Genomic DNA, 13,920 nt, shown 5'->3' with positions numbered 1-13,920 from the left:
AAACCCATTTACTGAAACAATAGTCTAGAAAGAGAGAGAGCTAGACAGACAGATAAAGAGAAATAAACAGAACAACATGTTTGTACATGCATAGACCATTTCTAGAACAACTCACAAAAAACCTCTTGGAAAAGGGACTGGGAGGTCTTGTAGGTTTGTTTTTCCTGGTATCCTTTTGTATTACTAGAAAAAAAATCTGCACATATTACTTTTCTAATTTAAAAACTAGTCAAATTATAAAAAGATAATGTTAGCATAACTCAATGCAACCCCCAAGGAGAGTCTATGTAACAGTCATAGTAATATTATTAAAACAGTAAGTTTTTCCAGTTTATTTGCTTAATGCCTTTGTTATCACAAGGCATAGCTTTAAATGAACTCCTAAAATATAAAAAATGACTCTTTCCACAATTCAGAAGTGAAGCAGAGTTAGCCCTTTAGTGGCGGAAACGTTATTCAACTTTAAAAATGCCTAAACTTTACTTATTAATCAATATTTTAAAGTATGGCCTGTTCAAGGCAGCTTGGGCAGTTTAAGCTGTCTACCCATCCCCAACAGTGTATTCAAATTCAATGCCAAAAGTTACTTATTAAACCCAAGAGATACAATGCCTTGGGAAAACCAGTATAAACTTTGCCAGCAGGAGGACTGAGCTCTTAATGAAATACAGAACAACTATCTAGAGAAACGAAAATGGGCAACCGTCACGTAAGTATGCATTACCTCGGGGAACCAAACAGTCAAAATTTTAATTGTGGTTTACATGTAGAGAAATTTAAACTATGAAATCACAATTGATACTATTATACTTTATTACTATGTTTACTGTTATTGTTGGTTTTAACAATAGCATACCATACTTTTAAAATCAATCGGCAATACTTTTCTCCCCATCAGCCAAAAAGCTCCTAGGAGGGGCAAAAGAGATGTGTGTTTAAAACAAGTAAATTGTGCCTTGCCGAGAGCAGATGGTTAATATGTGTTTGTGGAATGTAGACCAAAACTGTTAGTTTGTAGCAAAGTTGCACAAAACTTCATAGACTATGCCTATTCAGAGTTTTATGGGAAAGACAGGGTCATGTTGCATTATAGCAGTAGGCCAAGATAGAAATACTGGAATGAGTCTGTATAACTTGCACTGAAACATGGAAATAATTGCAGCATCATTTCTAAAAAGTATCAGACATTTAGATATATGGAAATATCCAACATGTGGACTTAATATTTTACTTTTCTTCCAAAATAGCTAGGCTCTTGTAAACAGCATGTCCTGTCCGTAAACTATTCATGACTAAAAGCTGACGAAAACGTTACCATTTAGAACCAGCTACAGACAAGACAGACCAGAGTTGAATCTGGGTTTTTCATACTGAAAAATGTAAATTTAGAGTTGTTGCAATAAGAATTTTAATTAGATTTTCCTGCACCTAGTATAGCTTCCCCCTGTAATAATGATTTATCGTGTGCACATTTAGGAGTGAAACATGAAACTTCAAAAATTTTCTGTGAACTATAACTTGGTTAAGAGGCCTGGGTGGCCTAAGTGGTTTGCAATTGGCTGCTAACCCTAAGGTGGGCTGTTCGAGCCCACGCAGCTGCTCCATGAAAAAAAGCCCTGGCGGACTACTCCCATAAAGATTACAGCCAAGAAAACCCTAAGGAGCAGTTCTACTCTGTCACACATGGGGTCACCATGAGTCGGAATCGACTTGATAGCAGCTAACAACATAACTTTATTTATAAGGTTTTATCTACACTGTATATTAAATCAGCACTTAGCTGTTTGCAAAACTACGGTCATAGTCTTCAAAGAGGTAATATTTTAAAAATCATTTGTAAACAGCATTTTTGTACTAGGCAAGATTATGAGCCATACACTTAGGGTATCTTTGATAGAAACAGAAGCCTACTTTTAAAATACTTCTGAAAGCTTCAAAGGATGGGAATAACAATTTTCCCCCTACACTCATTGGCAGCTTAGGGGGCCAAGTCCATCTTTGGAAAGTCAACCTCTGGGGGCAGCTGGTCTCAGAGAGTGGGCCGGCATTTTTATGTATTTCTGTTTTAAATCCTCAGAGCCAGTCTTACTGCCTCTCAGAAGGCAGTCAGCAGTCACCCAGAAGGGACACCCAGCTCCCAGAAGTGCAGCCTCCCAGCCACCCATCAGAGAGTGGAGAGCCAAAGCCCCAACAGCCCGTAAGCACTTTATTTTCCCTCCAAATTACAGGCATGACCAGGCTCGCTTATGGGCCCCATGTTACTTACTAAAGACCTGTCATGTTGGCCCCTCAATCCTCCAGTCTGAACATTTCCTCATCAGGCATTACTTCCGAGCAGGGAAATTTTCCCCTGGAAAATATGTTACAATACATTACAGGCTTGGTAAAGTAGGAAAAAAAAAAAAAAAACCATTGCCATCGAGTCGATTCTGACTTATAGCGACCCTAAAGGACAGAGTAGAACTGCCCCATAGAGTTTCCAAGGAGTGCCTGGCAGATTTGAACTGCTGACCCTTTGGTTGGCAGCCATAGCACTTAACCACTACACCACCAGGGTTTCCTGGTAAAGTAGAGGGTCATCGGAAAAGAGGAGGACCCTGGACAAGCAACAGCGGGCTTAATCATAACAATGCTGGTGACCATGACGCAGGACTGGGCAGTGTTTCGTTTTGTCGTACATAGAGCAGCTCTGAGTCAGAACCAACTTGACGGCACCTAACAACAACAACCGTGTAAGAATATAAACTTCCAGAGAGGACATTTTATGGTTCAGTGGTAGAATTCTCTCACCTCCCATGTGGGAGACCTGGGCTTGACCCCAGTCAACGCACCTCACGTGCAGCCACCACCATCTGTCTGTGGAGGCTTGCATGTCGCTATGATGCTGAACAGGTTTCAGCAGAACTTCCAGCTAGGAAGAAAAACCTGGCGAACTACTTCAAAATCAGCCAACGGAAACCCTATGGATCATAACAGTCTGATTCAAAGCTTCTAGAAGCTCAGCTTATATTCCCAGCAGTGTTCCTGTAATAGCATTACTAGAACTGAGAGCATGAAGCTACACCGTGGCCACTGTGACATCTCAGAAAAATAGTAGGGGCATTTAAAATACATGCACGAGGACTGAATATACATTCTAAAACTGTCTTTCTAAATGAGTAAATACAGAACCCTTTTAAAGGACAAAAAATCATCCCAGTGATGCCTGCAATTATTTGCATTAGAAAGTTACTTGAACGTGTATAAACTTGAAAGTAGGATGCTTGTAATTTTGAAGGAACTACACAACCAAAACAAATTTATAAATTAAACACAAGCAAAATACAAGTCAACGGTATCCAAATGGATGTTATTAATTTAGTAAGATAGTGTTATTTTGCTGTGATTAAATAGCTGCATTTGATGTAAAAAATGATCCTGATTGCTATCATTTTTTTTTTTTTTTGGTCTGTTTTTTAGTTTCAGCATGACTTAAAATAGGATGTGGGGTCTGATTTCTTCTTAGTCCTCCTATCATACTTCTCTGTTCAGCCTACTGAGGAACTTTTGTTTATTTGACTCTCTGTAATGCCGTTGGCCTTCTCTTGACTCAAATGCATGCTTTTTACATTAAGGCTCTGTCCGTTCTCTGTTCTTTTATCATTAGCCTACAGAGATTAAAGTGAGGCTATTTGGCATATGTACAATCACAAATATAAACACAAATGCAGGCATTGAAATCGTATGCCAGCACTCGGTCATCTCGAGCATCTGGTTTTCCTATTGTTAATTATTTAAGTTATTATCAGCATGCAGTGCACTGTTTTAAAAGCCTTATAGAACAGTTTTGAATCCTTGAGAATACGTTCACAGACCAGGGTCCACAGACAACTATTCGAAAAAAGCATTGCTCTAAAGCCAATAGGATATGAGCCAGGACATTTTCCAAGATACTGTGATATCATTAGCCAAGCCTGTAAACTGAAAGTTACTTTTTGCTTTGTGTTTCCCCCAGTTCTTTTTCATCATTAGTGACTGTTTTTGAACTGAAGACCCAGTGTCTGTGACTAACCTATTTGGAGCAGCACCATTCAAAGAGTTGCCTTAGGCCGGAGGGCATGTCTTTGTGTTCAGTGAGCTTCAGGCAGGTGCATGTAGAAAAATCAGATTCACAGAAAAATCAGTTTAGATTTAACTAGATGGCTCTTCTATTATATTGTGGCTGTTTTCAAGAGCATCACTAACTAGATGAGACCAGAGAGTTGAGATTAACACTGGGATAACTTTACCATCAGAGCGTGGCTGTACAGTGAGGAGACAGACGAGAGCGGGACTGATAAACGTGGAAACAGTCACAGGCTCAAGAGGACTAATGATTTCTGGACAATTATTTGCAAGGCTGATTAACAAGCACTAGAAAGACTACCGCCTTGCTACTCAAACTGTGCTCCTTGGACTAGCAGCAACAGCCACAGTGCCTGAGTGCTTGCGAGAAACGCAGACTCTCAGCCTTATTGAATCAGGATCTGTATTTTAACAATATCCTTACATGATTCTCTATGGGGCAGTTCTCCTCTGTCCTATAGGGTCACTATGAGTCGGAATCGACTTGAGGGCACTGGGTTTTTGTTTGGGTTACCTGATTCTCATGCACATAGAAGCTTGAGGAGCGCTGGACTAGAGCACATTGAAATCACAGGGGAGTTCTAAGGAACACTGCTGCTTGGGCCCCAGCCCGCAGAGACCAAATCTGTTGCTGTCGAGTCAATTACAACTAATAGTGACCCTACGAGGACAGAGTAGAACTGCCCCATAGGGTTTCCAAAAAGTGTCTGGTGGATTCGAACTGCTAAACGTTTGGTTAGCAGCTGTAGCTCTTAACCGCTACACCACCAGGGTTTCCATCCCCTAGAGAGCCTGACTTAATTGCGTTGGTAGATGGACTGGGCATCAGGATTTGTAAACGCTCCCCATGTGATTCTAGTGGGCAGCAGAGGATGAGAAACTCTGAACTGGAGCATTCCATTACCCTTACAAGTACACTTTAGCACACTGCCAGCGAAGGCAGGTGTCATTCTGAAGAGCCATAAATGAAAACCAGCATGTAAATGTGAAAACATCTGCTTGTGCCAATATTCAGCCAACATAAACATTGTCTAAAATGAAAAGTAGTTTGGGACTTGTAGTAGGTGGATACCAGGCGTGAAGGCGGATTAGGGAGAATACCTGGCTGCTACATGACAGGTGCGGGATATGGCCAGATTCCTCCGAAGAGAAAGGTAGCTCTGGAAGAAGGTAAAAACAAAACTGGGTATCTGGGATGAAAGCAAGTATGGGTTTATCAAAGGATGTTCATTACACTGTGATCCCCAAACTTGAAAGAGACATAGTGAACCTCAAACAATAAACAGTCTAGACCATGTAATCACAACTCCCTCCTCAGAAAATTTTTTATCCTGGAAAGTCACTACATCAAAATATCACTGAGTATGTTTTTGTTGTTAGTTGCCATCATGGCAACTCCAACTCATGGTGACATTACATAGAACAGAACGAACTTTTTCCTGGTCCTATGCCATCCTCTTGATTGTTAGTATGCTTGAGTCCATTTCTGTGGCTATTGTATCAATCCATCTCATTGAGGGTTTCCCTCGTTTTTACTGACACTCTACTTTACCAAACATGAATATAAAAACCAAACACATTGCTGTTGAGTCTATTCGGACTCATAGCAACCCCATGGTGCAGAGCAGAGCTGCCCCTTAGGGTTCCCAAGGAGTGGCTGGTAGATTGGATCTGCCAGCCTTTTGGTTAGCAGCCGTAGCACTTAACCACTATGCCACCAGGGTTTCCTAACACAAATATAGGGGGGAAGAAAAAGGGCCTCTGATATCAAAACATGACACTCTTTTTTATTGAAAGACAAGTCTCGCATTCAAAGTCTAGTTACATTTTAGACACAACTACAGAGTCCTGGTCATTTGGATTTCTTGTCGATAGTAGATTTAAAACATCATGTTAAAGAGGAAGAAAAAAGGCAGCTTCTGCAGGTAGATATTGTGTCTTCTTACTGCTCTATTCTATAGAATGGTGTTCTGTAAATATTTTTGATAGATGGATCAATGAACAGGGAGCAGTGACAAGAGATGAGATTAGACAGGGGTACAAGGTGAGACCCAAAGACCCTTGTTTGCTGTACTGAGGAACCTGGGTTTTATTACTTTAGGCTAGTCATTGTTAGTTGCCCTCAAGTCAATTCCTGCTTAGGCTAGTAAACCAAACCAATTACTGTCAAGTCAATTCTGACTCTTAGCAACCCTATAGGGCAGAATAGAACTGCCCCATAGAGTTTCCAAGGAGTGCCTGGTGGATTTGAACTGCTGACCTTTTGGTTAGCAGTCATAGCTTTTAACCACTACACCGCCAGGGCTTCCTTAGGCTAGTAGTGGTTTTTAAAACTTACAAATCAGATTCCCTTAGAGGGCTTGTTAAAACAGAGACCTGGATTCTACCTTAGAATGTCTGGGGTAGCCCATTGTTGTCAAGTCGATTCCAACTCATAGCAACCCTATAAGATAGCGTAGAACTGATCCACAGGATTTCCAAGGAACTGCTGGTGAATTCAAACTGTCAGCCTTTTGGTTAGCAACCTGAGATCTTAACAACTACACCACCACGGCTCCAGAATGTCAGGGGTGAGGCTCAAAAATTTGCATTTCTAACAAGTTGTTAAGAAGTTGCTAGTCCAGTACCACACTTTGAGAATCCCTGCCTTAAGCAACAGGGAAGAGGTAATGATCTCAGTCCCCAGGTGGTGAAAACAGTTAACAGGTTCCACTGCTAATCGAAAGATTGGTGGTTAAAGTCCACCAGAGGTACTTTGGAAGAGGCCTGGCAATCTACCTGAGAAAAATTAGCCAAAGAAAACCCTATGGAGCACAGTTCTGCTCTGACACACAAGGGGTCACCATGGGTCAGAAATGACTTGAAGAAAAGAACTAATATTTATCAAGCAAACAAAAGAAAGAAATGACTTGATGACAACTGGTAGTGGTAACGGATTTCAGGCAAGGGATAGCAAGTCAGAGCTGTACAGGAAGCTGGTGGAAATGGTTTGGAGAGAAACGTGGCCAGAAGCAAGTAAAGCACTTGAGAGATAGTGGCCGTGATAGAGAGATGATAAGGCCTTCTCTCCCTACCACCAACCAAAGTAGCGATAATAGAATTGGAGAGAAGAGGGCAGATAGGAGGGACAAATCAACAAAACTCATTGATTGATTGAATATGGGAGGTAAAGAAGAAGGAATACTAGAAAGGGATACCCCGTGTATGGTGACTTATGTACCCAGGTGGATGGTGGTGCATCTGGGGGATACAAGGCAAAGGGGAAGTTTGCAAGGCGAGAGAAAGAATTTGGTTTGGGAATCTGTTAAATTTGAGATATTTGTGGTACACCCAGGTATGATACCCAACAGGTAGCTGGATCTGAAACTCAAGAGCAAAGTCTGAGCTTCAGGTAAGTTTGGGAGGTATGAATTCATAGTTTGTTGTTGTTATTGTTTTTCTTCATAATTAGTATGTGTTTGATCACAAATAGCAGACCACCAGACTAACGGTGATTTGCGTAATAAAGACATTTAATTATCAGCCTTAGTAGGAAGTCTGAAAGGAGATGATTACACTGTTGGTGCAGCAGAATAGTTACATCATTAAGGACCCAGGCTACATCTATATTTCCATTCCGTCATCCTGATATATTGGTGATGTCTCCCCTCATCAGTGCAAGATAAGGGTCATGTGTAAGTTAATGTCCTCACAAGATGGAATTACAAATGAGAAGAAAAAGGGTAGAGGAAAAAGGGTGTAGTTCTCCTCATGTACCACTCTCCTATCAGTGAGGAAAATCTTTCTCAGAAGTTCCAAGCAGATATCCCTTTCTATCTCATTGGCCAGATTGGGCAAATATCCAATCTCTGGCAAAGAGAAATAGGATATCCATGAATTCATGATTCATCTCAGGGGCTGGAAAAACTGAAGTTCTGTAACGGAGGAAGAAGGGCTCCATTGTTGGGTAGGCAACCAATGGCATCTACTGGAGGTAATGATTAAAATCTTGGGACTTAATAAGGTCTCTTAGGGAGAGAGGATGGAGAAGTAAACAGGGTTGATGATAGATTTTTTAGGTGGAAGTGACAGAAATCCAACTCAACCTGACTAAAGTGCATAGCAAAGTTGAATCCAATGGCTGAAATCATCTTGTCAGCTCCCTCTCTCTCTCTCCTTCTTTCTATGCGTTGGCCTCATTCTTTCCTACTTAAAATGAACTTTTTCTTTTCAATGACGTGGGAGGTTAAAAGGACTGGTAAATGAGGAGACAAGGTCACAGACTGACTGGGTGCCACAGAGAGTTCCATGGTCCCACATAGCTCCAGCTTAGCAACCTCAAGGAAAAGAGCTTCATTCTCTAGGCATCTATATATAAAATGTCAAGGAAGAATTCTGATTGGCTTGGGTCAGGTACCTAACCCTTGGGCCATCACTGTGGCCAAGGTTGACCTTATGCTTGGGGGCTAGGGATACTATTTTATCATTGCTGCTTTGTTATGACTATTATTTTTACTACTACTACTGGATAGACTGAAGTAGAAAGAGAATGAAGTCCTGAAGACAGGATAGAAAGGCAATAAAATAATTTGCCCTTCAGGTGATGGGGGCTTGGATGGTTGTACTGGGAATGTAAAGGAAGATAAACTATTAGAAAGAATTTTAAAGAAAGAATCAGCAAGTTAGATCCACTATAAATTTAAACTCTCTTAGCATTCATTTTTTTGATAATGATTGAGACAGAAATTTTTCTCAAAGCAAATATAGCTGTTTCACCTAGTTTCTTTTTCAGCAAGTCAGAACTTGTTCATATACTGTTGACTATGTCCTGCAACACAGCACCATTGGATGCTGTGATGGCCCAGCTCAGCCTCTAGTCTTTTTCTCTCTTCTGTTCTGTCTGCCCACCCACCATTCACTCTTAAGAATCCCAGAGTACACTGGCCTCCTGTATTTTTTTCTGCAAGCAATGAATCTCAAATTTATACTCTCATTGAATTGTCAGAAAACAGTCTTTGGCAATAGAAGAAGGAAATGAGTAATTATTTTCTAATGAGAAAATTGCTTCATTTTTCATAACCCTTGAAGGCATGGTTTCATTCATGGTTGAGAAATAGCCACCATTTTCCCACAATCGCCTTATCCCCCAAGCTCAATTTTGTTGATATAATACAGCAGTGATTGGATGTCTGGAAGTTTACCACTCTTCAGAGGTCTTTAAGTCCCAAAACAATCTGTGGGCAACCTCAGGGCAGACAATCATTTTTCCCAGGACACAAAATCTTGTTTTCAGACAATGAATGTTATTCCACCTCTACCAGAAACTCCAAGTTCTCCAGCCCAACATGGTACAAAATGCCCCTAAGAATGAGCCAACAGGGATGTTAAAGATCTCCATGATACAACAATCATGATGCAGACAAAGTGGCTGGGGAAAGAGGGCGGCGTTGATGACAAGCTTCTTACTTCTTTGAACTTATCTTAACTCAAACTCTTCCTTCTAGTTACCCCATGCCAGTAGCCATCTTCCAGATTTGTCACTTGAGTTACTTTCCAAAAAAAAAACTGAAACCAAGGAAGACATCATGGACCACTTCTAATCTTCCCTTTTTGTAACCATAGCAATTCACTCTTGGTGATTAGAGGCCTTGCTTTAGTTGGTTCATGAATAACATTTGCCATCAGAAGCTCTGCCTTCTCAACATCTTTTAAAGTAACATGTTGACAGAATTGTTACAACCATGAGGCCAATATTTTTCAATCTGTCTATAGACAAGGAGCCCTGGTGCTTCAGCGGTTAAGAGCTCTGGCTGCTAATGAAAAGGTTGCAGTTCAAATCCACCAGCCACTCTGTGGAAACCCTACGAGGCAGTTCTACTCTGTCTTATGGACTCGCTATGAGTTGGAATTGACTTCATGGCAATGCGTTTGGTTTTAGGAGCCCTGGTGGCACACTGAGTAAAATGACCAATGGTTAACCAAAAGGTTGGTGGTTCAAAACCAGCAGCCTCTCTGAGGAAGAAAGATGTAGCAGTCTGCTTCCGTAAAGATTACAGCCTCCGAAACCCTGTGGGGCAGTTCTACTCTGTCCTATAGGGTCACTATGAGTCAGGATCGACTCAACAGCAATGGATTTGGGGTTTTTTTATTGACGTTTGGGGCCGGATGATTCTTTGTTGCAGGGGACTGTCCTCTGCATTGTAGGGTATTTAGCAGCACCCATGGCATCTACCTACTAGATGCCAGTATTACCACCCTGGCCCCCCAAGTCAATCAAAAATGTCTCCAAATATTGCAGACATCATCTGGGAGATAATAAAAATAGCAAACAAACAAAAAACCCTGCATTAGACACAGACCTTAGATGGAACAGCAAGGCTATAAGGCAGGTACAGAACACAGCCCTGTCTTTATCTGGCTGGCTCTCCACCAGAACCATTTCTTGCCCCTCTAACCCAAGTCTTCCCGCATACACTAATTCCTCTCTTATCACAGGGTAAAAGCCAGCTCATCTTGAAGACTGACCTTTGTCCTACTGTTGATGACAGCAGCAGCTGGGGGCAGCAATTTTTCCCCAAAAGGCTGTTAGCCCCTAGTAACTTCTGAAGGCAGGGTGGGAAGGGCTCCACTGCAGGTGCGCTTAGTAATGAGGCTGCTGAACTGCTGTTTCCCTGCCTAGATGAGAAATATCCACATTTAATATGGGCAGCTATTGAGCAAAACAGTCATGGGTTGACTTGCTCACCAATCCTCTGTTTTATGGGAGTCCTTGGGTGGTGCAAATGGCTGCTAACCAAAAAGTTGGTGGTTCAAGTCTACCCAGCAGCTCTGAAGAAAGGTTTTGACAATCTACTTCTGAAAAACCAGCCATTGAAAACCCTGGGGAGCAGAGTTCTACTCATGAGATCATCAAAATTGACAGCAACTGATTTTTTTTCCTCTCTGTTTGGGTGCTAACCCAAATAGTCTGGCCCACTCAGTCGCCCTGTGCCAGAGCTCAGCACGTGGTGGGCAGTCACGTGGTGGACACTCCTGCGTGTACACCTTCAGAAACAGTGGCGCCCACCACCTCAGGCTGCCAGATGTTCCTACAGCCTTAAAGTCAGATCTCCTTGCCCCTCCCCAGCCCCATAGCCACCTTTGATAGGTAAAGATCACATCAACATGTATAACCCAAAGGGCATGGCCTAAAAAAGCTTGTCTTTCTGAAAAATGACCTAGTAACACCAATCTTCATTAAAAGATGTTCTTAAAATGCCAACATATAAATAATCCTCAATTGCAGAGAAAGCTTGTTTGTTTTTTTAACCTAAGAAAGTTCACTCACCTTTCAGAACATACAGTCAGCATATGTAAGTAAAGCATGCTAAGATTTGACCCAAATGGGGTTTTTTCCACTTTCAGCCTTAGTTGCCAAATGAAACAAATGTCTCGACCGTTTTAGGATTATGGCCACAAACAGTAGCCACACAGGCCGCTTCAAAATTGCATCTCGGAAAGAATGGATGAACAGCAACGGACAGCCTCACGTGTTCCAAGCACCCACATAGGGCTGGGCAGAGCTCAGGCTTCTAAATACACATTCCTAGCTATCTGGTTTGTCCCCTTGATTGCAAAGGAACACAGACAGACTTCTATGAGGGTCCAAGTGGGAAGAGGATCTAAGAGAGAATCCTAATTAAAATGGAGCAATAACTAGATGGTGAAATACCAAACATTCTTATAAGATTCAAACTCTGCTTAAACGTACCCAACAGAGTACCCTACAAAGTATGTATTTTCTCTATTGAGTAGTCTTATTTATTTATTTTTTGTTTTGACAAGCATTTAAATGGATTTTGATTTATACCAAAAAAAAAAAAAAGGCAAGACTTTATCAAATTTATTGTTCCAAGGAAACCATGCCCAAGAAATGATCGGCTTAATGAAACTAATATGTCACTTATCATACGGGACTTGTGCTTACAGATGTCAATGGCCCCTCTCTTCTGTTTCAAATGGCCCGTCACTCTCTAGTAAAGACGTCTGTGGATGTAAGACCAGAATATTTTCTGGCTCTGAATTCATGAACTTTAAAATTACAACTCTTTGCATCCATAGTGACTGGCCTCAAAGTACAAACGAGCAACCAGTTAGAGGTGAAAGATTATTGTCCTGAGAGAGAGAGAGGAAGGAGTCCAGGTTCCACAAGCAGGTAGGTGACCTTGGGCAGGTGATTTAACATCTAGGCCTCTGTTTGTTTATCTGTAAAATAAGGTGATTGGATGTGTCTGATCTTCCCCAAACTTTTGGCATAAGTACGTCCTTCATGATTGTTGCCAAATACATGTGCTACCTGGAATATTAACTATCAATATTTTCTTTAAATTCGCTCACCTTTTTGGCCTAAATCAATGTCTTAAAAGGAAGTTTATATTAGTACCATAAATGTAAAGTAAGTATCAACTAACTGATATTGTAGGTAAATATGGTAAATAAAAGCAAAAAGAATATATTAAATTCTAACTAAATACTGCTGCCAGCTGATGCCTCAGATCCTGTCACCTGTTGTCTCTTTCTGATAAAAAGACCCATTACCATGGGATATGGCAGGAGTCCGCAAAGTAATTATTTGAGGCTTTGTGGGTCACACAGTCTCTGTTGCAACTATTCAACTCTACCATCATATTGTGAAAGCAGCCATTGATCAAGTGTAAATGAACGGGCGTGGCTGTTTTCCAATAAAGCTTTATTTACAGAAACAGGTGATGGGCCAGATTTGGCCCATAATCTGTAGTTTGACAACCCCTGGGTTAGAAGAGTGGGACAGATATACTATCACCAGGTAGACTGACTCAATCAGAAGAATTGAGAGAGAATTTTAAAAGGAATTCCTTTCCCAAGTAGAGATCCAACGGGCTTCAACGCCTTCTCAGGGCAACACAAAAAACCAGCTCTGACCAGTGGTTTTCCATGTCACCTATTTGGGACAACCATGGGTTGGATTTTTATTCTAAGATTCTATGATGAGCCTCTTCCCTTTTCATGTATCTTTTGCCCCTTTGATAAGGTTCAGCATCTTTTACCTACACAGTCCCTTGGTACATTTTTAAGTTGTCTTTCTTACTCATCGGGATGTCCATGTGGCAAGTTTCCAGTCTTTGTCAGCCCAGTGGCTCTCAACCCTGGTTGCACATCAGACTCATCTGGAGAGTTTTTTTAAATGAACCAAACCTGAGCCCTATTCTCAGAGATTCTGATTTAATATAACTAGAGTGGAACTCAGTCATTTGTATGTTTTTTGTTTGTTTTACTGTGCTTTAGATGAAAGATTACAGCTCGAGTTAATCTCTCACACAAAATTTTGTACACATATTGTCGTGTGAAACTAGTCGCAATCCCCACAACGTGACGGCACGCTCCCCCTTCCCACCCTGGGGTTTCCTGTGTCCATCCAACCAGCTCCTGTCTCTTCCTGCCTTCTCATCCTGCTTCTGGAAAGGAGCCGCCCATTTAATCTCGTGCATCTGCTTGAACTAAGAAGCAAACTTTTCGTGAGTGTTATTTTATGTTGTGTAGTCCAGCCTAATCTTTGCCTAAAGAGTGGGCTTCCGGAATGATTTTAGTTTTGAGTTAACATAGTGTCCAGCAGCCATGGCTTCGGGGATTCCTCCAGTTTTCAGTCAGACCATTAAGTCTGGTCTTTTTATGTGAATTTGAGTTCTGTTCTATACTTTTCTCCTGCTCCATCAGGGACTCTCTGTTGTATTCCCTGTCAGGGCGGTCACTGGTGGTAGCCGGGCACCATCTAGCTCTAGTCTCAGACTGACGGAGTCTTTGGTTTATGTGGCCCTTTTG

The 13,920-nt window shown here is 41.4% G+C and overlaps 1 protein-coding gene across 1 annotated transcript in view; it reads left to right on the top strand.

Annotated features, from left to right (window-relative positions):
- Positions 1-694: 694 nt before the first annotated feature.
- Positions 695-13,920, top strand: part of ANXA13 (annexin A13) — a 64,471-nt gene continuing 51,245 nt past the window's right edge. Inside the window, exons 1-2 of the mRNA XM_003408178.3 lie at positions 695-709; positions 2,078-2,197. Coding sequence (XP_003408226.2) covers positions 695-709; positions 2,078-2,197 — 135 coding nt within the window. The remainder of the gene's footprint in view (positions 710-2,077; positions 2,198-13,920) is intronic.

Source organism: Loxodonta africana, chromosome 14 (genome assembly GCF_030014295.1).
Source record: "Loxodonta africana isolate mLoxAfr1 chromosome 14, mLoxAfr1.hap2, whole genome shotgun sequence".
In the NCBI taxonomy this organism is placed as follows: domain Eukaryota; kingdom Metazoa; phylum Chordata; class Mammalia; order Proboscidea; family Elephantidae; genus Loxodonta; species Loxodonta africana.
This window is presented reverse-complemented; position numbering and strand designations above follow the sequence as displayed.